The 26,430-nt window shown below is 48.4% G+C and overlaps 1 protein-coding gene across 1 annotated transcript in view; it reads left to right on the top strand.

The window, feature by feature from the left end:
• The first annotated feature begins 15,386 nt into the window (after window positions 1-15,386).
• Ezr (ezrin) overlaps window positions 15,387-26,430 on the top strand; it is a 43,155-nt gene continuing 32,111 nt past the window's right edge. Inside the window, exon 1 of the mRNA XM_032894736.1 lies at window positions 15,387-15,875. Coding sequence (XP_032750627.1) covers window positions 15,864-15,875 — 12 coding nt within the window. The 5' untranslated portion in view covers window positions 15,387-15,863. The remainder of the gene's footprint in view (window positions 15,876-26,430) is intronic.

A 26,430-nucleotide genomic window follows, 5' to 3' on the forward strand; every position in this document is an offset into this window, starting at 1 on the left:
TAGATGCTGTTATCACCTTCACAAATGTCTAATCTTTTCTTTCAAAGTACACCATGGAGGCTCTTGGATTTTTCCAGAACTTGAAACCACACAAACTTTATCCTTGAACTCTGCAGAGACAAGTACCAGCCTTTGCATATTCAAATGGCGGAACAGCTCAGAACCTCAAATGAGCTGTTGGCTCTCTGTGGCCACTTGCTCCTGAGTCCTTAGTTGGAACAAGCCTGGCACGGCCCTCCGCCCTGGCTCATACACTGCAGAAATCACTTGGAAGACTCAGCCAGGAAGCTTGAGTTCTTGAGTTGGACGTTAGCCTGGATAAAACCGGGAGATTTCATCTCAAAAACAAATAAATTAAATACATAGAAAGAGAAAAAGAAGAAAGGAAAAGGAAGAAGGAAAGAAGAACAAAAGGAAAGAAATAAAAGGAGGCTGAGGATGTATCGTGGCCTGGTTGGCAGAGTAGAGCTCAAATGGGAAACCCAACTTTCTCAAAGCTGAAAGCAACTGTGTTATGCAGACAATAAGAAAATCTGTAACAACACCAGCCAACCAGAGCTCCCAGGGACCACACCACCATCCAAAGGGTTCACATGGACAGACCCATGGCTCCAGCTGCATATGCAGCAGAACATGGCCTTGTTGGGCACCAGTGTGGGGAGAAGTCCTTGGTCCTGCCAAGGCTGGACCCCCAGTGTAGGGGAATGTCAGGGCAGGGAGGTGGGAAGGGGTGGGTGGATGGGTGGGGGAGAAAGAAGAAGGGGAAGGGGAATGGGATAGGGGTTTATGGACGGGAAACAGGGAAAAGGGATAACATTTGAAATGTAAAAAATCCAATAAAAAATGTTAAAAAATTGTGAGTGATTTTCATTTTAGTTTGTTATGAACAAAATAAGGCTTGATGGTTTAAAAAATGTGTTGAAACAGCTTTTTATAAGACGTTCCCAGGTCTACTTGAAGTACCACCATGGAGCTGGGGAAATAACTCACTGGTCCATGGCCTGCCTAAGATAGACAAGGCCCTACGTTCAGTCCTTGGCACCAAAGTTTGAATATGGCACTGTGAATTATAAACTTTACCAGTGTGGACACCTACTAAAGTTATACTCGACCCTGGATGCCATCCACAGTGCCATTGAAGATTCAGGCATTTTTTTTAAATCTATAAACTAAATGGTCCCCAGGGCCTCTGCACTTTTCATCCCATTGATGAAATTATGGGATGACTTTTGCTCAGATTATTCACGCTTCTGAACTTAGACTCCAGCATTTTTACAGCACTCTGTTATGACTATAGATTCTGCAGTTCACTGGACCAGATAACAGCACGCCCTGTGGTGAGGCGTTCCCTTGTCTTGAAAAATGCAAACACAACAAATAGGTACAGAGTTAGACATTTTTATCTTTTGTTTTTATTGAGGTCTCCATGTATAGTCCAGCCTGTTCTCTACTCCTGTGCTCGAGAGATCCTCCTGCCTCACACACCTAGCGGCTGGGGCTACAGGAGACTGGAGAGCTGAAGGTCACCATCAACATGTGGGGGAGGACCCAGGCTATACCTGCTGGAGCTGGCTCTCCTCCCAAGCTGCTTGCCTAAACTTTGTCCCTTTCTCCTTATCCAGCTGCATCTCTCTCACAGTGGAAGGGGCCTGTGCATGCACTCTTTATTGCCCTCAGGAATGTGAGCTCTTTATTCTTTGACCTCAACGTACTTTGGACCTCTCTTGGGTTGTCTGCGTGCATCTGATTCTCAGCCCCTGCCCTGGATGGAAGATTTAAATTCAATAATAAACTTTCCCATGTCTCCAGTGTATTTATGTCACTGTGTAGTGGTATTTGGGATATGTGTGGTTCCCAGTACTATATTCTTTCCTTTTTATTACATATTCTTTCCTTCAATGTGTCTACATTTTCATTACATTTACTTATGGAGGAACACAGTTGCCCCAAACCTGTGTGGAGGTCAGAGGACAATTTATGGAAGCTAGTTCTCTTCTTCCACTGTGTAAACCCCAGGGAGAAAGTCAGGTCCTCAGGCTTGGTAGCAAGCACCCTTCCTGGTGAGCTCTCTTGTCAGTCCCACAGTAAAACCATTGCTACTGCCAGGAAAGTGTCTCATCCTCGGTGTAAAAACACATGTGGGGCCAGAGTCTGTGCTTAAGGAAGGGGAAGCCTTCGAAGGGGAAGTGAGCACCCTGGGTACCAAGGAAGCATGGGAAACTAAGGGTGAGCAGGAGCAGATGGATATTGAGTTTTATTCCCTTACTTTAAGCAGTAATAGGTAAATTCACAGATTAAATTCACAGATTACCCATCCCCTTCTGTTGTATCAGTGAACACCAAAGTGAAGCAGGAGGGCCCTGGAGGCTTTGGCACACCCAGGAAATGTACTGTCAGGGCTGGCAACACTTGAACATGAATATTAACAGCTGGCATTTGCACCGGGGTCACTCATGGGGCAGATCCTATCACCCCACTCAACAGAATGGGACTGCTGTGGAGGTCTCTGCCGAGAGCAGGATGGCGGCAGAGCTGGGGGGTAGACTTTGGTGCCATCCTGCAGTACAGCGTGAGACACATTCCACCTAAAGAATGCCTGCCTGGTCCCCCGTGTGTGTGTGTGTGTGTGTGTGTGTGTGTGTGTGTGTGTGTGTGTGTGTGTCTCACATACATACATACATACACACACACATACATACATACATATATACACACACACAACAGAAGCACATATACACACAAGCATGTACACATACACACAGACACACACAGGAGCACACACACGCACACCTACCTCACCTCGAGAGCAGACAATAGGGTGTGTAGTCCCTGCTCATCCTGCTTTCACATTCCCACAGAGCCAGCCAGGTTTCCATGCTGTGGGAGTGAGAACCAGAACCTCACTGCTATCAGAGGAGGGACAAGCCTGTCACCACCTTGGGGATTCCCACGGTTCTGGAGGTGAGAAGCCATCTCGGGCTGGTTGGCCACTGCCGTTTGCTCTGGGAAGCCCAGCAGCTCAGGCACTTATTCTACAGCTGCCTACCTAGCTAGCACCTATTAGACGGAGTGACAGACAAATTTACTCACTGACACGTGTCCAGCAGTACAATATTAGTGATTATTCACTTCAAATAGGGGATTCTAATAAATGCTACAATAACTCCAGGCATTGTAGTGACCTATAGGTGATAAAAGAGACTGCTTAGGGACCCTGCTCAAGTGTATATAGGGGGAAGGCAACTCTATGTCTGTCTCGTTCCAAACTCACCTTGATGCTGAGAAGGCCCTAGACTTACAGAAAACAGCTAACTAAAACCAGATTGTGTGGTGGCAAGGGGGTGCATGGGGAGACAGCTCAGCCAGTAAACCTGACTTCAACCCCTAGAATCCATACACAAAGGAGTTGGGCATAGTGGCACACACTCATAATCCCAGTGGCAGGGAGGCAGAGACAGGCAGATCCCTGGGGCTTTCTGGTCGACCAACCTCGTCTTCTTGGTGAGTTCCGGGCCAGTGAGACACCTGGTCTAAAATCAAGGTAGATGGAGACTGAGAAATGGCACCCAATATATATGCATACATGTGTATACACACACACACACACACACACATACACAGATATACACATATCTATATCTATATCTATATCTAACTATCAGATGTGAGTTTGTGTTAATGGCATCGCCTCCAAGACACTGAAATATGAATGTATTTGGAAACAGGGTCATTGCAGATGTTAATGTATGGTAAAGTCACACTAGAGTGAGTTCAGTCTTTACTCCAAGTATGCTGACATTCAGAGACACACATCACAGTGAGCCACACTGGCGGTGAGTGATTGGAGTGTTGTTGGCAGAAGCCGAGAGACTTCTGGGATTGCTGGGAGCCTGAAGAAGCTAGGGGAAATTCTCTCCTCCAAGTTTCAGAGCGGGTGTAACAGACACATGGACTCCAAACATTAGGCCTTCAGAGCTTGGAAAACAAATGTCTGTTGGTGAAGCCTTTCTGTTTGCCATACTTTGTTATAGCCACCCTTGGAAAACAGACAGGAGACAAACAGGAATGGTAACTAGAGAGAGGTACATAGAGCAGCAGGAACTTGGAGTGACCAGGAGGACAGGTTAAAGTGAGTGGCAGGATCAGGAAGGCAGGAAAGTTCTTTCTCTTAGTACTTGTCTCTTTTTTCTTTCTTTCTTTTTTTTTTCCGGAGCTGGGGACCGAACCCAGGGCCTTGAGCTTGCTAGGCAAGCGCTCTACCACTGAGCTAAATCCCCAACCCCAGTACTTGTCTCCAAGAGCAAGCTAGATCCTGGATAGGAAGAGGCCAGGTCCCAGGAGAGGCAGAGCACATCTAGGTAGGGGAAAGGTCTAGAAAGAGTAGAACAGCTGGAAAGTCCACGATGCTGGCGAGGGAGAAGTTTGTGTGACTGTGACAGAGGAAGGGGATGAGGCTGAGACAGAGGGCAACAGTGGCCACAGAAGGTCATGAGCTTCCCATGGAGGACTTTGGAGAGGACCAGGGAGCCAGTGGGTAGTTGTAAGGGTGTCTGCTCCCCAACTGCTTACTGTACCAGCTGCATACTAAACTACTTCCTCTGGTTGCTGGACCTGTCTTTCTCCTCCTCCTCTTCCTTCTCCTCTTCCTTTTCCTCCTCCTCTTCCTTCTCCAGTTCCTCCCCCTCTTCTTCCTCTTCCTCCTTCTCTTCCTCCCCTCCTCTTCCCCCTCCCTTCTTCCTCTTCCTTCTCCCCCCACTTCCCGTTACTAGGGATTGATTCTAGCGCCTCACCGATGCTAGTCAAACAGTCTGTCACTGAGTCACATGTCCCAAGAATAGGACCTGTCCTTCTCGAAGTTTGCATCATCCTCTGCTAGACAAAATGAAATGACTAAGTTTAACCCCAGGAAGTCTAGGCTCCTTGCCTCTGCTGTATGGCAGGTGCAGCAGGGTGGTCTGAGGGAGGGCCCTTCATTTGTTTCACCAGCCTTCTCAGAGGAACCATATAGAGTCCTGCCTCTGCACTGGAGGGTTTGACCTTGACCCTGAAACTATACCTCCAACCCAAGGGATTCATCCCCCATCATTGAGCCGCTAGCCACCAGCTCAGGTGCCTGTGCCTTTTGCATACTGATGAGGCCTCCTTTCTGGTAGTCTTCCCTTCCTGCAGCTCTGCTGGCCCCAGGCCTCTCTCTCTCCAGGGGGCAGATTCCATCACAGGTCCCACCTCTCCCCAGCACTGCCCTGCTACCCAGCAGCCGCCGGCCTGTTTGCTAGACACTGACAGATGAGTCAGGGCTGTTCTCAATCATGAGATGAGTGGGAACTTAAGTGGCTGCCTCTGGGATGGAGAAAAACTGAGGGCTTTGCTGATTGACAGGTGAGCTCCCATCTTGGCTCGCTTGCCCCGGCCACATGTCTAGCATAAGTTACGTAACCTCTGAGCTCCAAGAGACATTAATATCCACCTCTCCGAGCATCCGAGGAGAGCAAATGAGGAGCAGGTGACTTTCTGAAAGGTCACGGTGATCTGCAATCAGGGCATGAGTCATCAGGTTTATACACTCCTGATTCCCGGAAGAAGAAGGAATAAGAAGTAAGCCAGCATTGCCCAGGTTCTCAAAGCCCCCGGGCACCTGGGGACAGGAGCTACCTGGCACACACCCTTGTGTGGCCAAGAAAATGAAGTTCCCATAATCAGGGCCATTCCGTGCCCTGCTCAGAACTGGCACTTAATACGAATGAGGGGTGGGGACAAGAGTGGAAACATAAAGCCAAAGTTGGGTCACCCTGATGCACGGCACGGTGCTAGATCCCAGGTGTCAGGTCCAGGATGGCCCTTTAGGGGTCAACATGGCTCAAGGCAAGGGTTTGGGTCCAGAGGAAGAGTAGTGGGGGCGGGGCTGGAAAAGAAGAGATAGACAGACACATGTCTCACATACCCCGGGCTAGTCTCAAACCCGCTGAGTAGCTGAGGATGCCTTTGGACTTCTGTCTTCCTGCCCACACCTGTGCTGGCAGTATAACCAGAAGCTCCAGACTTACAGGTGTCCTTCACATTTACTGCTTAATCAGAATACTTAATGAAGTTAAGACAAAAGCTACCAGGGGATCAGTGTGTGGGAACTCCCAGCAGGGATCTGGGAGATTTGTTTATTTGCATCAGGACCTCCTGAGGATGACTATTGAAAAGGAGGACCAGATGAGGAGGAAATTCTCCCTATCAGCCTCAGAGAGCCCTCAGCAGAGCCATAAGAGCAGAGCTGGAGAACTGGTGGGCAGACCCAGGGACACAGGGGGACTTCAGATGGCATGAGGGGGACACCAGAGCTGGATGGGGCGACCTAAAGGACACACAGGACCCCTTTGCCTTTATCATTCATACAAACCAGAATACATTCATAGAATACGACTTGCAGAAAGTACTTATAAACAAAGTAGGCAGGTGTCAAGTGATTACAACATAAAGAGCTAAATTCGGAGCTAAATTCAATTTGAATAGGTGGGCTCTTTGAGAAAATATCTGTGGCGATATCCTGGGTTAGCCAGTGCTCTGTCTCAGTGGACTTTTTTTTGGTTGTTGGATCTGTTTCACCGAGGCAGGCCTTGCTGTGTAGCCCAGACTTGTCTCCACACCTATCTGCCTCAGGACTGCAACATCTGCTGTTTGCTGAGAATTCTTAGTGCTATGAGGAGTCCCAAAGGAAAAGTGACCAGTGGTGAGCTAAAGATGCTGACCGGATGTTCTCTGTGTCAGACACACATCTGCTTGACTTAGAGCATCTCCGGTGTCACGAACAACAAACAGAAAGATTTGGACCGAGTAAATCTGGCCTTGTAGGATTTGAGCGCTGGTACAGTATGTACAGAGCAGAGTCCAGTGGAGGAAGGCTGGCTCCTGAGTCAAAAATGGGAGAGCCGAAGTGCTGGAGGTGGTAGTCTTAATTAAACGCCTAAGATGGGTTGGGGATTTAGCTCAGTGGTAGAGCGCTTGCCTAGCAAGCGGAAGGCCCTGGGTTTGGTCCTCAGCTCCGGAAAAAAAAACAAAAACAAAAACAAAAAACCAAACAAACAACAAAAAAAACCCACCTCAGATGCCAGAGAACACAGAGGTACAGAAGGGCCCTGGGAAGACCAGGTTAGATAAATCAGAGACATGAGACTCCGAGATACCAGAACATCTGGGTGAGAAGCCTTATTGTTGGAGAAAGCCTTCGCATCTGTAAGAAGTTTCTCTGGGACACCTTGGTTGATCTGTGGCCTGGACACAGCCCTTGATGTGTTCTTTGCTACCAGCTCCTGTGTGACGAGTCAGACAGAGGCAAGTGTGTGGTGCAGTTTGAAGAGGCCTCGTAACTAATGTTTCTCCCCCTGACATCTCTTTCCATCCCTGCTCTGAGTCATGGCCCTAAGGCTGTACACTGATAAGGCCGCGGGGAATGCGTGCAGAGGGACAACCTCAAACCGAATGGCGGAGCAGATGAGGGTTCCTCCTAGATGCAGCAGCCTTGATCTCCTGCATTGCCTGGCGGGATATGGCAGAAGGCTGTCACTATGGTAAAGAAGGCTCAAGGCCAAGCAGTGCTGGAAGGGGCTAAGTTGGTGCTGGCTCTGAAGGGAAAAGAGCAGCCTAGTGAGTCCTCCATATGCATCAGGAGGGGCCCAGCATGCCGTCCTCGTGGGTTTCTTCACAGTGGACAGTTCATATTCATAGTGAGGTCTCCCTCAACTAGAAGGTCTTCTCTGTTGCAAGTTCTAGGGGATGATAGACAGGCTGTAGAAGCTCTGGAAAGAATCAAGGCTGTCAGAGCTCGAGAGTCCCATGACCCCGTCTGCCCACATTCCTACGGGCTTCTCCACCCATTAGTTTGCACAGGTCCTATCTTTGTCCGGAAGGCAGAGCAGGCAGCATATTTGGGAAAACCACTCTGAGATGCAAAATAACCTTTTGATTGTCACACACACACACACACACACACACACACACACACACACACACACCAGTCATTTACATATTTATGATATTTATGAGTATTTTGTCTCCATGCATGTATGTGCACCGCATGCATGTCACAGGTATGCATGGCGAGAAGGTGTCAGGTCACCTGGAACCACAGTTACAGGTCGTTGAAAGCTACCTTGTGGGCACTTGGAACCAGAACCTGGGTCCTCTGCAAGAGCAGCAAGTTTTCATAATGACAGAGCCATCTCTCCAGCCTCTTTTATCTTTAAAAAAAGAAAAAAAGAAACAATTTCCAAAATGAAAGCAAGTCTCAGGAAATGTATACCTGTGGGCCCCGGTGTGCTTTGGGTAGGTCTAGAAGGTTCTAAAATGCCTTGAGAGGGAGCAAGCTGCCCCAGTGTGGTGGAGGCTCTGCCATCATGCCCGAGTGTACTGGGTGGTCACCCCATCATCCCATTGATTCTCTGAGCAATCTCTTCACTCTGCAATGAGGCAGGCGGGTGGAACGTACAGCAGATATGGGAACAGTACCCATCGCTGCCCGTCTGAGGATACGGATCCAGCGGTTGGCAAGGTATTCTTCCTTATGTAATGGTTTAGCAAATGAGGGCTTTGGGCCTACAACCAAGGTGGAACTTGGTAGATTGGAAGACCCACGGCCAACAATTCAGGCTACTGTTTACCGCAAATGAGGGGAAATTCCGTTCGTGGATATCCCTGGGTCTAAGGCCTAGAATTACCAGCAGTCTTTGTTCATGCAGAGAATGGAGAGTCTGTGTGGACAGGCCAGCAGCCAGCCTGCCATTTCCCTACTTCCCCAACCCCCATGAGGAACAGCCCCTGCTAGTGGTGTTGCCTGGGAGTACCAAGCATGCCCTGAGGGACAAATGTTGGACCCAGTCCATACGACAGATGCTAAATCTGGGCTATGGAGGATAAGGCACAAGATGTGTACACACGTGGTCTGTGCACATGCTTCCTCCGGCTTGAAGAGCAAGCATTTTGATGGAAAAACAACAACAAAGAAGGCTCAATCATTGCCAATAATAACAATTGAGAGATTTCATATTAAAAAATAAATCGTAGTTTGGGGCTTTTTGACACGGGATATCGGCAAGACAGGGCCCACATTCCAGCTGGACCACAGCCCTCGCAGTTACCCTGCTTCCCCAAGTCCCAAGGGCCTTCAGTCTGCCACATCCTTGTCTGTCACTACTAGGCCAGGGTGTGAAGTTAATGTCGGGGCAGGGGCCAGACCCAGTTCCTGGAGTCTTTGGGCCCCACCGCCCACTGCTCATGCATTCCTGAATAAAATTCCCAGGGTCACCTGAGGGCCCAGTCTCAGGAACTGGTTCAGAAATAGAAATCAGCCAAGTGACAGCGCAGTGCCAATTTCTTAGAAATGCAGGGGAAATCTGGTAAAACTCCAAACAGCCGAGGGCCAAGTTGCAGTGAAGTGTAAACTTCAGGGTCTTCTCCCTTCTCCCTCCATTGCTTAAGGAGAGACCAGGAAGCTCAAGAAACCTTTGCCATGAAATACGGGGTCATATGGAGTCCTGCTGCAGCCTAGGCCAAAGCACCGCTTAAGATAGTATGAAGATGGAAGGAATCTTTAAGAGCCAATCGAGCCATGGCACCCTCAGTACATGCCTCAGAAATCTATCTGCCGACCTGTCAAAAAGATCCTATTTTGAATTTTTTTAAAAAAAAAATAATGGAAACTGGAAAATCTCCACGCCTATATGTCAAGTCTCAGAATCCAGACAGATACACGTTTAATGAGCCGTCATCCGTGCCAGGAAGAACGCGCGGGGTTCTGTGTTTGGTTCACATAACAGATCTTCACTGAGCTCTGTCTTGTATGAGGCTCCATTCCAGGCGTTGAGAAACCAGGACTTGGCAAGTGATGGCCTTACCTTGGGGGTGGGGCAGACAGACAGAAGAGACTCATGATTTAAAAATGATTAATGTTTTTGTTTGCAACGAAACACCTAATTAATAATGTTTTGGAAAATCTGGCAAGTAGTGTGTTTCGCATAAACAGATTTCTTCCCACATAAATCATGACTCTGCACAGTAAAGACATCTTTAGAATATTAATTGTCCTCGTGAGGGCTAAGTAGGCTTCATCTAGACTACCCCTTTTCTTAAAATCTGAAGATAATGGATAAAGTATTTTCACATCAGGTCTATAAATAGTGGATACCTATCTGTTGACTAAGTTTTCTCTTGAAAATGTAAAACATCAAAATATTTAAATGGCAAAGTAGGGGCCGGCTCGATGGTTCGATGGTTCGATGGTTCGGCAGGTAAAAGCACTGGCTGCTTTTCCGGAGGCTCTGGGTTTGATCCCCGGTACTGTCTATAACTCCAGCCCCAGGAGATCCAAGGTCTTCTTCTGACCTCCAAGGGCACTGCTTGCACATGGCACATACATGGAGTCATACATGGAGACAAAACACCCATGCACACAACAACAAACTTAGAAAACTATCTTTAAAGATGAAGTAATGCATTTTCTGATACAGACAGGATATATACTTTTGTCCTGGGATGTCACCGCTGTGACTATTGATCCACTCCCAGACTGTGCCGCAAGCCCCAGGAGCTCCTGAGGAAGGTGCTGCACGTGCGAGTCCAGGTACAGTTTTCTAAATCAGCATCTGCCCTGCATCAACTTCTGCCTCTTTGAGGCCAGCTGTACCCTGTCTTTTACCTGGTCTTCTGGTCTGCTATGCCCCAGGGAAAGGGGAGAGCATCAAGCCTATCAGAACTCAGTGATGGGACTGTAGTTAGTTGGTAGAGTGCTTGGCTAGTATGCATGAAGCCCTGGTTTAATCTCTAGCACTCCATAAAACCAGGTATGGCGGCACAAGCCTGCAATCCTAGCACCTGAGATGTGGGGGCAGGACAATCAAAACCTCAGGTCAATCTCGGCGAGACTAGGGGCAGCCTGAGCTACATGAGACAGGCCTCAGAACAGCAGCAAAACAGACGAGACACAAAACAAGGATGGGGAGGTGGCTTCATGGGTAAAGCACTTGCCATGGAGGTATAAAAGCCTGCGTTTGGATCTTCAGAACCCGTGTAAAACTGGACAGATTAGCACACATCTATGCCACAATGCCTCACAGAGAGACGAGATGCAGAGAGAGGAGCTCACAGGCCTCAGAAGCTCACAGGCCTGACATAGGCAGTGGTGAGCAAGGTGGGGACCAACCCCTGAGGCTGTCTTCCCATCTCTGTATGTGAACAGTCACTCCTGTACCTGCACTCGTGAACACAAAAACCACATGCATAGCCACACACAAAGGTACAAAAAAAGAAGTAAAGAACTCAACGAAAACCGTAAGGCACCGGACCTAAAGGGGAACCCAGAAAACCTCGAAACACACATGTAAATCATTGTTAATATTTTGGTTTGGGGTGGTACCTTGGGTAGTCAAGGTGGTTAAGGAAAAAGACTTCTAGGTAAACCATGCCACAACTAGTCATCATCCTAGCAGACAGACAGGAGGGTGCAAGGAAGGTAAGCTAGCCTGAGAACCCAGCTTTGGCAACGAGCACTCGTTTGCTTATGATACATCTCCAGGGCCCCAGGCACTGCCCCAGTGCTGAGCAATCTGCAAACCAGACAGACGGGAGGGCTGGCCTTAGTTGGGGCTAGAGCAAATAGGAGTGAATGAGCAAAGCACCTTCAGAGCAACCACGGGCTGGAAGGGAACACTGCAGAAGGGAAGCGGGCTGGGCAGTGTACCCCATAGCCAGACCTTTGGATAAAAACCTAGGGGACAGAACACACAGGGCTGCTAGATATGGCTGTTTGCTGGGAAGGGGTAGGGGAAGGCCTTAGGACTAAGGACCCCTTTGAAACCATCAAGAGGGGAATTAACACTGAGGAAACCAAGGTCAGAGCTGGACATGTGGCTGAAGGCCTGGGGATGGAGGAGAAGACCTAGGAAGGCAGTGTATCCAGATAAGGGCCTGATTAGGGTACACTGAACTGGGAAAAGGGCGTGTGTGTGTGTGTGTGTGTGTGTGTGTGTGTGTGTGTGTGTGTGTGTGTATGTGTGTGTGTGTTTCAAATGTGTCCAAGGTAAGGCAGGGAAGTGTGGCCCAGACTAAATGGCAGCCTTGACAAGGGAAATCTGCTAGAGGAGTGAGGAGTTTTCATTCAACGACCCCATCCTGCTTTCTTGTAAAATGAGGATATCCAAACAGGTATCCCTTCCTTCTCCTAGTTGAACCACAGGCTGAGAAGCTAGAAAGGTTTCTTTAAGACAAGGGGACAGTGATTAAAAGACATAGATAGATAGATAGATAGATAGATAGATAGATAGATAGATAGATAGATAGATAGATAGATATAGATACTGGAAGATATGCAATCTGGGAGTTATTAGCCAAACAACTAGTATGATCATTAATAATCTTACATAAAAGGATATTTATGCGAACTGTTAAAACAGCTACAGACAGCATTCTTCTTAGCAAGCTGTGCTGTCAAAACGGACCCTGGCTCACTGTCCTGGAGAACTCGTTACCGAGTCCTAGATGTAACACACATTTGGATGGAGCTGAGTGGCACCGACTTCACTTCCTTAGAATGGACCGGTTGCCCTTCCAGAAGCAGGGAAGGGAATTCCAATGCTATTGGGGATTTATGAGTCATTCAGGGGTCTTTATACGATGTGTTTCTCCGTGGCACACATTGGCTAATGAAAAGCTTACCCTGAGGTTCTGTTTAAAAGGAATATTTCAGTCCTAGAGAGAAGGCAATAAAAGACCTGGGGGAGGCCGCCTTGATGAAGTATTAACAATGTTGGATTTCCCTAAATGCCTCATCTCTTTACCCCACAGCTCACAGCTCCCCACTCCCCACACACGCCTCGTCCTGAATTTTTACCCAAGGTTAAGTGATCCTCCTTTGGCCAAGGGCACTCTACTGGACTTTGTTTCTCCATTGCTTATTGACTGTCCTCCAAAGCTAGAGATTGCCATACTCTTTGCCGACTTGCTTTAACTGGTTGAGATAACCTGGCACCTGTGTGGAGACAAGCTCTCAAGCGGGTTGATAGACTGGAGGAAATGACTTTTCCCAAACTGCCTGTGGCCAGGGCGGTCCCTGTCTGGTTTGATTTAACCTTGTCTCAAGAACTCGAGGAAGACACGTGATCTGCTTCCCGGCTTGAAAAGCAGACAGCCTAAGATATGGCTTCAGTCAGAGTAAACAGCCAGATGAATAGCTAGTGGGACAGCATCCGTGAGTCCTGGCTACACTGCTTTCTCTTTGCCTTCAGAGGTACTGATTATCCTGTTATCAAAACAGTGCTCTCAGAGAGAGAGGTAAGAGCCTCAAAGGGTAAAGAGTCATACGAGGTAAGTAATAGTCGTCAGGGTCCTACTATTAATATATCTGAAGTCAGAGGCTCTCAAAATTACATGTGTACCACAATCACCAGGACTGGAGTACGTGAAGGGATGATGGGATGGCTTGTCAAGGACACAGATTTCCAGGCCACTGTCCTGTTGACAGTCTCATAGACTGAAACGACTCCTGAAAATGCTGGGCTGAGAGGGTTTAGGTCAGATTAAAAAAACAACAACAACAACAACAACAACAAAAAAGACACCTGGCCCCTCTCCCGGAAAATTCTTCTAAAACACTCATTAGGTGTAATACCTGTGGCTTTATTGGAAAGAAGTTTTACCCTGCACAGTAACATCTAAGTGTAAGTTTGAGGGTTTATATTAATGGGAAAGAACAGACAAATATGGCTTTGTAATGTTCATTTATGCAACAAATAATAATCACATGTTGGATATGCGAAGTGTTCTACAAGATAGGTACAGTCACCTTTATTCTAGGGAGGAGAAGGCGGCAGCTGGGATTGTATGGCTCAGCCAGTCACCAGCTGGTGAGTGCTGGAGACAGAATGCAGCTTTTGTTTGTTTCTAAACCCTGCCATCTTTTTTATTTTCACTACACCACACAGACTATTTTTTCAAAAATTCCTTTGGAGGGTAAGGTTCAGAAAAGGATTCTGAAGGCCCCAGGCCACTTCTATTTCAAACATCCACTCGAGTAGACAGTATACCGTAAACAGAGCGAGATCAAAACTGGATTAGATGCGTGGAACTCTCCAGGCATCTGGGGGAATAAGGCAGCCCAGGTAGGGTCTATTCGGAATATGTCCCATCTGGGATGCTCTCGCTGTAGGTGATGTGAACATCTTCCATAATTTCCTTTCTATCCACTATATGATTGTTATTGTAATAAAAAAGGAATTGTATCTTTCAAGGGAATTGACCCTGCTGATGAGAGGTCACCTCAAACATGGGTCTCACTCATTGCCAGGCCCCTGAAGTGCCTAGACATGCAAATATGAGTCATGTGACCCACAGCAGACTGGGTTAGTATTTACCTAGCATGACGGTAATCTCACGTGTGTATTTCATTGCAGTCTACATCTTTGTACATGTCGCTCCTAGACTCCCTATTCTACAAATTAGGATTACCGAGTCCTAAAGGAACTTTTCCCGTCCTGGAATGGATATACTCAGTCCTGGAAAGGAGTTGAGTGCATCTCACACTCAATGCAATTAATCCTCATCACAACTCACGGAACAGGCGCCCTAAGATGGGGCAGTTCTGCAGATAAGAAAACTAAGGAATCAACCCTTCCAGTGCCATAGCCAGCCAGAAGGAAACTGAGGAGCAGCTCAGGTCTCAACCTTCACCCAGCTTCAACCACCTGAGATTTTTCACCCTGAGGTGGGGCTTGTTGTCTCTGAACCAGGGTTTGAGAACCAAGACTTTAATCATAGCCCAACAGATTCCACAGCCCACCAGTGTTACAGGAAAACATTGGACTGTTGCAGGAGAAAATAAAAACTTTTAGAATTAGTTTTTAGGCGGACTTCGGAGACCACTACCTGTGGGGCCTTTTGCTACAAATTAATCCTTTTAACTAAAGCAGCTGGGAAAGGGATATTCCACGCGCATGCCTGTCCCAGAGGCTGCGCCGGCCACGTGCACAGAGACCCGGGGCTGCGACCCGGGTGAGACCCGGCAGCCCCACCCACGAACAGGCCGGGTGGCGGCCGCCCCAGCACGTGGAGTAGCATTTCCTTGACTCCGCTCGGTGCAGCGTGGGGCACTAGAACTTTCCCTCCGCGCTCGCCGGCTGCAGCATCAGACTCCTCCGCGGAGTCGTAAGCGAGGGCGCCGCGGACGGAGGTCCCGGGGTCCCGTCCGGTCCGGATCCCGCCGGGACGCGGCCATATTGGCCGGCTCATCTCGCCGGTCGTGCATGGTGGCTGGGTCCGGGTGCGGCCCCGGGACCCCGCCCCGCTGGAGATCCGGGGCTCGCGGGAGGGAGCGTTCGGTGTACCACCACGTGCGCTCCGAGGAGGGGACTGATGGAGGGGACGACTGCCTGTGCGCGGACCTGGGAGTCCCCACGCCTGAGGGACAGTGGAGCTGAGCCCCCAGTGCAGCTCGAGCCGCTGCGCGACCCTCCGTCTACCCCTCCTGCGGGGGAGCGAGGATCCCTTCCCGAAGCCAAGCGGAGCGCGGGCTGCACAGACACGCGCCCCCCTCCCAGCCGATCCCAATTTATGAAGAAAAAGCAAAAAGAAGTGTTAAAAGATCCCGCGGTTGCGGTTTCGGCTCTGGAGCAACGGTTGCTTCACGAAGTGAAACCTGCGGAGTGCTCGGGCGCGCGCGCCCGGCCCCGCCCCGTCTGGGCGTGACAGCCTGGGACTGCGGGGCCAGTTCTTAAGCTCGGGTCCACGGAGCGCGCGTAGGGCTTCCCTCTGCCTGCCGGTCCCGACGTGTCTCTGCCGTCGCCGCACAGCCGACTTACCGAGGACCCACGCAGAGCCACCAGCCAGCCAAGATGCCCAAGCCAGTAAGTTGTCGCTGTTCCGGAGCGGCTGGGGTGCTCCGGGCCGCGTGTCCCCGGGGAGTCACCTTGCACAGGCTGCTGGGCAGCTTCTGTAGAACCAAGTTCGGTTTCTGGTGAAGGGCGCCGACCGCCCTCTTGTTACCTGTCGACGCCTTTGTGACACTCTCTAGTCCCCTTTGTGGGTGGGTCCTTTTCGGTCGCTAACAAACCCCCACCGGGTCTTTGGATTGCTTTAAAAAGTGTCTGCTTAGTGCAACCACTAAGTTTCTTAACTGGTACAAATCGCACTGAAGCTTGATGGCCTCTCACACGACCGACACCTGCTCGCCCAGTTCCTTCGAGCGACCGAAACCACTTGCAGCCCACACCTTCCTGGGCGGTTTGAAGGGCATTTGGGAGAAGAGAAGCTTTGTGCCTGGGATAGCCTGGTCTCAGCCCCTTTCTGGACGGCTGGGGAGGCGCGGCCGGGCTAAACAAGGATTTTTGCTGGTTGCAGCAGGATCCCTATCTCGGGAGGGTTAGCCGTGGACTTGAATTGCAGATGAAGCAGTCCCAGAGGCTTGATAAGGAGGCTCTCTGGGCACTGTTCGTGAACTTGGGCTAATTAACGTGCTGCGTGCGTGCTTGCCTCTCTGTTCTTGAATTCTTGAATCCGATTCTGTTGAGATTGTTGGCGGGACAGGGTTGTGGGGAGCAACTACAAGGCAGGTCCTGAGAGAGAGAGAGAGAGAGAGAGAGAGAGAGAGAGAGAGAGAGAGAGAGAGAGAGAGAATGTTCGCGTGCGCGCGCGCACACGCGCGCCTGGCTTTGCAATGGAGGTTGGTGACTGAGTGGAGGGAGAGTTTTATGTCGTTTGTTTCATTTTTTAAGTTGAGATGGAGAAAATAATTAAGACTAATAAAACTACAAAGAGTTTTCTTAATAAACTACAGAGTTTATTTCTAGTCCTTAGGGCGTATCTATTTTTACTACTTTTATGTTTTTAATGTTCTGTGAAAGGATGTTCTCTAGAAATCTTATTTCTGTTTCTGTCAGTCTTAAGCCTATTTTCTGTCAGGTTAAAGAATTTACTCAAAAAATGATAATAGATCCAGACATCAATACAGCTTTTGGCCTAAGTTATTCATGGGAGAGTATTTTGACCTCACACAAACTCATTTCAAACTCGAAAGTGACTCATCCAGGTTCCACTATGGCTGTGGTATAAAACTGGCTCTGCAGCAGATGCTGGGGGGTGGTCAGAACGTTAGTTCTGGGTGTGGGTTTTTTTTTGTTGTTGTTGTTTTTAAATTTCATTAAAACATACAGAAGTGGGTGTGTGTGTGTGGCGCTGTTTCCAGTTACTCCCTTTCCCTCCCTCTCTTTACAAACTGTAATTTCTTTATTCTTAGTTATTTTAAATTATAAGCTACACATAGCTTATAATTTATCTTTATAAACCAGTTTTAAATGTGTAGGTCGATGGCGTTAAATATATTGTTGATCAACCATCACCATAGTCCATTTTTTTTCCAATATCGCTGTACTACACTGATTCGCAGTACCCATACAACACAAATCTGGTTTTCCAGACGAGGGTGGTCACCATACTGTTCTACTTCTGTGTATTGAACAGGGACCACACGTGGACAGATTCCTGATATTCGCTTCTTCCCGTTTCCGTTAGTGTAAAGTGTTCTAATCCCAGACACTCTACTTACTCTGTCACAATTACCTCATTTTTAAAGTTCATTTCCCCCTCTCCCCTTCCTTTCTCTCCTCCCCTCCTCTCCTTCCCCTTTATGGCTGGTATGTTTGGATTTCCTCTGTTTTAAAGGTCTTCTGTGGTTAGAACTTTGTTCTGAAAAAGTAAAGAGCTGTTCAGGTGCTGAGGAAGAAGGGTAGCCGTGGTCTGTGTGCCTATCAGCTTCAGTAACAGAATAACTTTTTCGAAGTTTGTTCTACAATAGCCAGAGTTAACAATTTCCAGACTTTGCTGAGAGGACTCCTTTTAGGTGCAAGGTGCACCCCGGTGGAAGGAAATTCCCACCTGCCCCCTCTGCCCGTGGGGGAGGGGTTAGAGACGGACTGTTAGGTTGAGCACTGGAAATAGCCCTAGTGGCCACCTCTACAGCTGTTACCTGGAAACTGAGTTTGTTAGTTGAGTTTGTTGTGTTTTTTTCGGGGGTGGGGCGGGTGCGGAGCTGGTTGGGGTTTATTTCCTGCCTGGGTAAATGCTAAATGAAGCATTCACCAGCAAACTCCTTAGGTATGCCCTGTATACAAAAGGTTATTGATTTGTTTAGGCCTATAGTGAGAATTTCCTTGTGGATAGTGGGTGGGATCCTTCACTGGATTAAGGGGCAATCCCAGTTAACCACAGATATATCTAGATTTTGGCCGGCTTTTTTTTTTTTTTTTTTTTTTTTTTTTTGGTCTTTCACATACATGGTGGTTGGTTTCTTCTTTAGGCCCAGTCAGATGACTTTGTTCATAAAACAGGTAGAAACGACATGATATTTAGACCCCAAGTATTAAAATGTTGGATGTTCATTCAGCAAGCAGAGTGCCGGGCACAGAGGGGCAACATGGTTCTTTCCCTGTGGAGACTCACAGTCCGGTTCTTCAACCAAACCCCAGAGCTTAGTTAGCACTCTGTACATTAAGAAGCAAATGTCTCTGAGTAAAGAGCAGCGGTTAAGACAGCCCCTGGGTGGGGTGTGGTGGTGGGGAAACCGGTTGGTGGCCTTCTGGAGAAGCCTAAATTTTTTGTCTTACTCCTGCTGGAAGGTATTAGGGAGGGTTTGGTACCTGAGGAGGGCCATCACTTGGATTTGCATGGTCACTTTGGCACCCCATCTGATAGGAACAGTGGACTTCCCAGGAAGGCGGTGGGTGCTCTGGAGTGCACCTTGGCCTCCACTCATATGGTGCATGGCCTCCTTGGGGACACGGGTGGGGTTAGCATGAGGAGCTAGTGCAGGAAGCAATTGCACAATCTTTTCAGGCAAGGTAGCCTGGGAGTTCCTCTCCCCCTCCCTCCTCTCTGTTCTCCCTAACCTGCTATCCTGGTCCGGTGGGAAGCCGCAGGCAAGCCTTAGAGAGAAGGGTGTTGCCTTTCAAGCCACCATCTCAGATGTCTCCTAGCTTCACGGAGAACCTGTCTGCAGCAGCGCACACGGAGATGCCTTAACCAGGCGCATGCCCACAGTGGTGCTAAGGCTTACCCTTTGTTAGAACGGGGAAAGTCTGTCTGAACTAAAACTTTCCATTTTGCACTGCTAAGGACTGGACTTGGGGCTCCATGAATGCTAGGCAGTGAGTCTGAGACAACCGTATCTCTTTGGGAATATTGCCTCTCCTTCGGTATTTTAACAGGGGCAGATTTTAATGAATAAACGCATAGGTATTAAGTGCACACACACACACACACACACACACACACACACACACACACTCCTTCATTGAGAAGAGCACGTAAACATACTCCCCCACTTCCCCTTCACCCAGGGCAGATGGTGAATTAGGTAGCTAAGGTTTTGGCATGTGGCGGTGAGAAATTCTGGCTAGGGTTACTGATGGGCCGTCATCACACAATAAGGCATGATGAATATTTATAGCTCAACCAGGAGTTCAGCAGACATTTGCTAAGTTCCTGTGAGAGGTGTTGAGGTGCCGGATGGTAGACACAGAAGTGACCCCTGTTGTTGGGATTCACCGTCTGGCTCGGGGCAGACAGTGATCGCAGTAAATGCTGAGCTGTGCGTGACTCGGCGGTTGTGGGAAGGAGTGCTGAGCAATGAGGAACTCCTCAGGGCAGTGGGAGAGGGGAGGAACGAGGGTTCCAGTTGGAGCCTGCTAGGCTGTGGAGGCAGTCAGGTTGCTGTGCCAGTCAGCCATTCTCTGGCATTTTAATCTTAACTCAGGTTTTGACCTTCCGGAAGGAGCAACAGGATGAGAGCGACAGCCTGGACCAGGGTGGTAAAAGTGTGTGTGGGGGAATCCCAAACCCGTTGGTGGTAGACTGGATACACAGGGCGCCAAGGGCTGGGTCAGGTGGCCTTCCGGTTTCTGTCTCACAAGGATAAACGAGTGCTGGAAGCAGTGATGGGGGGTGGCTGAGAACCTGCTTTTGTACATGTTAGTAAAGTTGAAAAGCAGTTCTTGTTTTTTCTGGCCTTATGTTGCCATATCGGGCTCTGGTTTGTGATTGAGGCGGGAAAGGAGCCTGGTAGGAAGGGACTCTTAACCCCAGGAAGACAATGCTAGCCCAGCACTGATGCAAAGCCGCACAGTTGATGGCTATGGTTTCTCTCTGCGTGGGTTTCAGGGCCGAGCTTTATTTGGTAATGGCTCCTGGTGTTCTGAGGCAGGGAAAGCCCCTATCCCTGTGAGTCTTTTCTCTGGTTTTCTTCTGCTTCTGCCGGTTGCCACCTGAAACAGTAACATTGTGATACAAGATGTAGACTAACTTGATGAACACTGTTTAGAGCAGCGAGGGGGGAGAAAACAGCACCACCTAGCGAATTGTAATTCTTTTTCTTAATTTTTGAGATGGAAGCTTCTGTGACTCTTTGACCTTTAAGAGAGAGAGCCTCTTCTTCCTTTTTAACATTAGCTGCTTGTGGATTCTTGACTGTTAACTTAGTTTTTAATTTACGCTGTCACTATTGAAGTATGAACCATTTATGGAAGAGGAAGTTTGTAGCATCCTTTTTTTTTAAAGATTTATTTATTATATATGAGTACATTGTAGCTGTCTTCAGACACACCAGAAGTGCCCATCCGATCCCATCACAGATGGTTGTGAGCCACCATGGTTGCTGGGAATTGAACTCAGGACCTGGAAGAGCAGTCGGTGCTCTTAACCACTGAGCCATCTCTCCAGCCCTGTAGTATCCTTCCTAACAAGTTTACCCTCCTTTGCTTTTGACTTCTGGAGTAAAGACTACTAGTATGTCAGATAATAACTGGAGAGTTCTCTTGTAGCCCAGGCTGCCTCTCTGTGTTGCAGAAGATGACCTTGAATTTTTGCTCCTCCAGCTCCCAGGAATGGGTTTCAGATTGGTGCCAGCGCATCCAGTCTGTGCCATGTTGGGGATCAAACCCAGCACTCTGATCAGTAGGCAAGCACTCTACCAATTAAGCTTCATCCCCAGGCCAAAAGTAGTTTTTGGTTTGTTTTAAGAACCAAGCTGGGGATGGATGGCTCGGTGGTTAGAGCACTCGCTGCTCTTGCAGAGCGCGTGGACTTGCTTTCCAACCACCCACCATGGCAGCTCACATGGTCTGCGTCTTCACGTCCAGGAAATTCCACCCCTTTCCTGGACCCCTCCAGTACTGTCTGATACCCAGGCAAAACACTCATTTATATAAAATAAAGTTCAAGGGCGAAACAAAACCATTGTTGTGATGTGACTTAGAAACTTTGACTAAGACATTTGTCATACAGTTAAACATTATTTTTTAATAAAAATGCAGAGAACCACAAAAATCTCATGACGTTACTGCTTGCTGTTAGAGAAGCCATTTAGCATCCATGGACCTGAGTTTGTCATCTGGAGCAAAAAAAAAAAAAAGTTTTAAGTACAAAAGATGCTGCCTGGGGTAAACTGAGGCAAGGCTTCTATCTGTGAGGTCAGACAACCGATCTTATCGTGCCATAAGCCTTGTCACTCCTGTGTGCACTTCTCAGGTAAACTGTCGGCAGAACCAAGGTCTCCGGCAAGCTTGCCCGTGACCTTCACAGGGAAAGAGCCACAGAAAATGTCAGTAAAAAACCGAACCTGTCTCCCACCTCTTCTGTTGTCAGAATCCCCGCCCCGGGGGATTCCACTTCCTGTCTGTGAGTGGGCCTGGTGCTGGGCTGTGCCTGGGAGGAGTTTTTTGGAGAAGGTGAGTGTAGGCAAAGGTGGCAGTGAGGTAGGAGAGCCACCAGGAGCAAGCAGGGCTAGGGACATTTCTGGCCACAGGCTGGCTCCGTTTTTATTTTGTCTTATTTTTTCATTCAGTAAGGACCTTTGTCTCCTACAGGTAGATGGCAATGCTGTTTCAGAGGAAGGGGGAACTTTAGGGACACACTACCCTTTTATTTAAAGGCGGAACAAAAATTGTAACTTCAGCTCAATTCTCTCTGATGCAAGTAAGGGTGGGGTCGGGTGTCGCCCAAGAGCGGGGGCCACACAGCTTAGCCCAGGCGTAGCATATTTTGTTTCTCTTTTTGTGAACTTGAGGTCATTTCCCACCAACAACTTCTTTCTGTTGTTTTTGCCTGAGAGAAGGTGACCCAACATTGCTGGGGAGGTGGGAGAAAGACTTGTCACGGTAGATGGTGGAGGCCTTTCTTCTCGTTTAAGGAAGGGACAGGTGAACCATCACCTAAACGCCTTCGTTTCTTCCTCAGGTCTCCGGGCTAAGAATGTTCTTTTAGGTTTTTGAAGCCTTGTTTTAAATCACCAAATAAGGCCCGAGAAGCCTGAGTTATTTACCCTCCAGGCCTTTACAGAAAAAAAAAAGGGCCAGTCCCTTGGTCCAGGATAAAGGTCACTATTGTCAAGGTTTTGTTAGACCATGTGTAGATTTTATGACTAGGCCAATATTTGGAAGGAGAACCACTCCTTTGGTTCTGGTTTTTACAAAACCCATTCTCATAAAACAAAGAAGCCGTTTCTGTCGGTTCGCTCTAAGTCCATCCTGTGTCCTGAGCTAGGGCTCCGATTGGGAAAAGTGTCACGGGGTGTAGGCAGGGTTGAGGTTTAACAAGGCCGGTGTTAGTGACTGCCCTTTGTTTCCTAGGGAAAGTGGCAGTATCTTGTGTCACCTCCTAAGCCATTGTCTAGTGACAGATCTTTGGCACACACCGAGAGCAATTTGTACCTGATATTTGAGTTGGAAAGAGACTGTCTACAGAGTAGTTGCTTTTTTTATCATTGAAAACTTAAAAATTAAACCCCTTGCCCTCCTCATTACATTTCATAGACCTTAGCTCTCCCTTTTCGATGTTTGATAACTGTATTTGTGCCTTTCCTGGCTTTACGGCAAGAGGTCAGGTGGTTTAAACATCAATAACCAAATACCCAAAACATTATCTGCTTCCAGAAAGACCTTTAAATTCTCGTATTATTAGCTGATTCATAGAGGTCCGTAGTCGGTACAAACTTGCCTCTCAGTGGGTGATTCTACTCCCTCTGTGCCTTTAAACAAGAACCCGCCTGCCTACCTGTAAGGGCTGAGGAGATAGGGAAGTGCGTGTGCGTGTGCGTGTGCGTGCACGTGTGTTGTGTTTCGCATACTCGGCCTTGTGCCTGACCCTGGTGGGTTCTACTCGCACCTAAAGAATACTCATCTAATTGAAAGTTTTCCCATCCCACGATGACCATTCTTTTCTCATCTGACATAGACAGTCCAAGGAACCAGGCAGCAAATAAAGTCTGCGTTTGCTGTTGGCTCTCGTGAATGCTGCTCACACCCTTCCAACATCAGTGCCCACTGTGCTGGGGTTTCGGGTCCTGGGAACACACTGGCTGACAATAGAGGGCCTTCTAAGATTGGATCGTTGTTACCTCAGGACATGGCGACCACATCCTGGCCCACCAGTTTCCATTTGATGTGCAGTCTCTCCCTTCCTGTATGTGCTTCCACCATCCCTTAGTGGCCAGGGGGCAAGGAAAGTTAGTACAGACCCCAGATAGCCTTCTGCCATGGGGAATGCTCCCATGGTCATGGGGAGCAGTACCTTCCTCTGCTCCTCCCTAGGGAAGGGCCTACCTGCTCTCAAGGGTTGATACCTAGTGGGGGTGGGGGATGGAGGGACAGACTGCGGAAAGCAGACAGATGGCCACTTCATCAAGCATTGTCAAGGTGTAGAGTTAACTTCTGTTCGTACATTTATTCTTGGGTGGAGAGTTACAACCGTGGGGCAGAATGACCAGAGTGCGCAAGGTGTGCTAGGCTTTGTGTTTGTTTCTAGCAAGTCACTGTGCTGTCAGCGAGCCCTTACAGAGCCCTGTCTGGACTGAAATGTCTCTAAAATGTGGTTTCACATAGATTTGGTAGTAGGTGTGCATCAGGATCTTGCTGGTCCGCCGAGACACGGCCGTCAGTTCCCAAATGCCGCTGGTCAACGGGTGTTGGTTGAGAAATGTTTGCCATGGCGGCTTCTGGAGATGTCTCTTTCACTGTGTCTTGGCACAGGATCCAGCCTTCACCTTTATGTTCAAGAAGAGAAAACTGGTCCAGGGGCGACGCGGTCAGTGCCGTTCTGCGTCTCGCTGAGGTGCTGAGGTATCGGCATTCCCACCGCATGGATGTTTGGATGAGCCTCCTCGGCGGCCTTAGCCAGGGAGGGAGGGTTGGGACCACTGTATGTCTTCCTAAGAAGCAGGCTGGAGAGGAAGTCGTGAGTAGCAGACCAACCAGGGAGGCGGCTACATGCAGAAGGTTATGGGTGGATGGGATTTGAGCTCCTTAAAATACATGAAGTTCGTATTCTCTCTCTCTCATTCATATCCTTTCTCTCTCTCTCCTCCCTCTCCCTTCCCCCCTCCCCAATAGAAAAGCATTCCAGAGAGTAAGTGGTGTTAAAATAGGAGGGACTTGGAGTCTAGTTTTTGTTTGTTTTTTCCGGAGCTGGGGACCGAACCCAGGGCTCTACCACTGAGCTAAATCCCCAACCCCTTCGTTCTAGTTTTGTGACTATGTCTATTGGAGAGTTTAGTTCCTTATGGGAGAGGAGTCGATGGCTCAGTGGGTAAAGGAGTTTGTCTGTAAGCCCAAGGATCCGATTTGAGTTCCGACCCCAGAGCTCACATGGTGGAAGGAAAGGATGCCCTCTGATGTCCGTACACAAAGCACACACGTGCATGCACACGCATGCACACAGACATGTGTACACACACGCTGGCATACAAAATAAAACATGTTACAGGTGTGGGAAAGGGGAGAGTTCTTCACTCTTGTCTCCTCACAGAGTGTATGCACAGTCCAGTTGGAAATCGGGTGAAGCCCCTGATTTGGGGAGCCTGCCCAGAGTCTTGGTATGCTGAGGGGCCCTCCATGAGGCCCGGAAGTCACAGTGCTGCAGGTCACCTGTGTGTGGCTGATCAAATGAACAGTTGGTGTCATTGCAGCTGGGTCTCCGCCCTCCCCTCAGCACACATACATGTGGCAGTTTCTAATCAGAACTACACTCGACATGGAAACCAACAAATTCTTGGTTTCCAGCTAATCTATAGTTAAAAGATTTGGGGAGAAGGAGGTGTTGTGGCCCAGCATGGTGGCTCACTAGCAAGTCTGTCAGCTTTGAAAATGGGAAAGGCACATAATATCATAGGGGGTATCTACTGACACTGTCACTGTCCTCAGACACACCAGAGGATGGCATCGGATCTCATTCCAGATGGTTGTGAGCCACCATGTAGTTGCTGGGAATTGAACTCAGGACCTCTGGAAGAGCAGTCGGTGCTCTTAACCATGGAGCCATCTCTCCAGCCCCTGAGTGGGGATCTTATGCTGCCATTTTAGGAGGTCTGTGTCCTGGTGCTGGAGGCAGAGTAGGCAGGAAAGGGGCAGGGAACACAGCTGACAGGGGTTAGGGTAGTGGTAATAAGGGCTGAAAAGTACCTCTGATCTTCTTATTCCCCCCAGTCAGGTACTTGTGTACAGAACCCCTTCGTGGTATTTGGCTGGGATGAGTTTGGTTTAACCTAATAGAACCTCAAAAACAGATAGTTTAAAAACAGAAGTTTTTTTTAATTGCATTTTTTAAATTTACATTTTAAATGTTATCCCATTTCTTAGTTTTCCCTCCAGAAATCCGATATCCCACCCTCCCCCCTGCTTCTATGAAGATGCTGCCTCACCCACCCACACACTCCCTCCCACCTCACTGACCTGACATTCTCCTACACTGGGGCATCCACCCTGACAGGACCAAGGGCCTCTCTCCCATTGATGCCCAGAACTTTGTTTTGTTTGCTTTTTTTTTTTAAATATGCTTATCAAGTAGAGTTTATAAACATGTTGATTTTTCAGTTTGTTTTTTGTTTGTTTGTTTGTTTGTTTGTTTTTAAGGAAAGGTGAACTGGGTCTGGAGAGATGACTCAAAGTGTTGGCTAGTATTTCAGAAGTCCCCAGTTCAGTTCCCAGCACCCACATGGTAACTCACAACCATCTATAACTGTAACACTGTGAGGGCTAATGCTCTCCTCTGGTGTGCATGCTCACACGCAGACAAAACACACAAACAAATAAACAAACAAACAAACAAAACAAAAGTAAAAACAGTCGAACAGTCCTGTTGTATTTGCTGAAGGCAAAAAGAAAGACTTTGTCTGCTAAGATTAAAGAACTCATATCTAAGCCTCTCGTGGGAAAAAACGTTCCTTAAGCTGCAGAGTATTCCCGCCTGTGTGGCCTTAGCTAGGGGCTGATTTGTCTCAGGAGTCACACTGGATCTCGGCGTGGTCTGCATTAGAGGCGTCCCTAGAACAACAGATCAGACCTCCATTCCCAGCCCCTCCTCCTCCCCTCCACTGGAAAAGGGAATAACTTCAGACTTCTAAGTTTACAGAGAAAATAG

Source organism: Rattus rattus, chromosome 2, assembly GCF_011064425.1.
Source record: "Rattus rattus isolate New Zealand chromosome 2, Rrattus_CSIRO_v1, whole genome shotgun sequence".
NCBI classification, from domain to species: domain Eukaryota; kingdom Metazoa; phylum Chordata; class Mammalia; order Rodentia; family Muridae; genus Rattus; species Rattus rattus.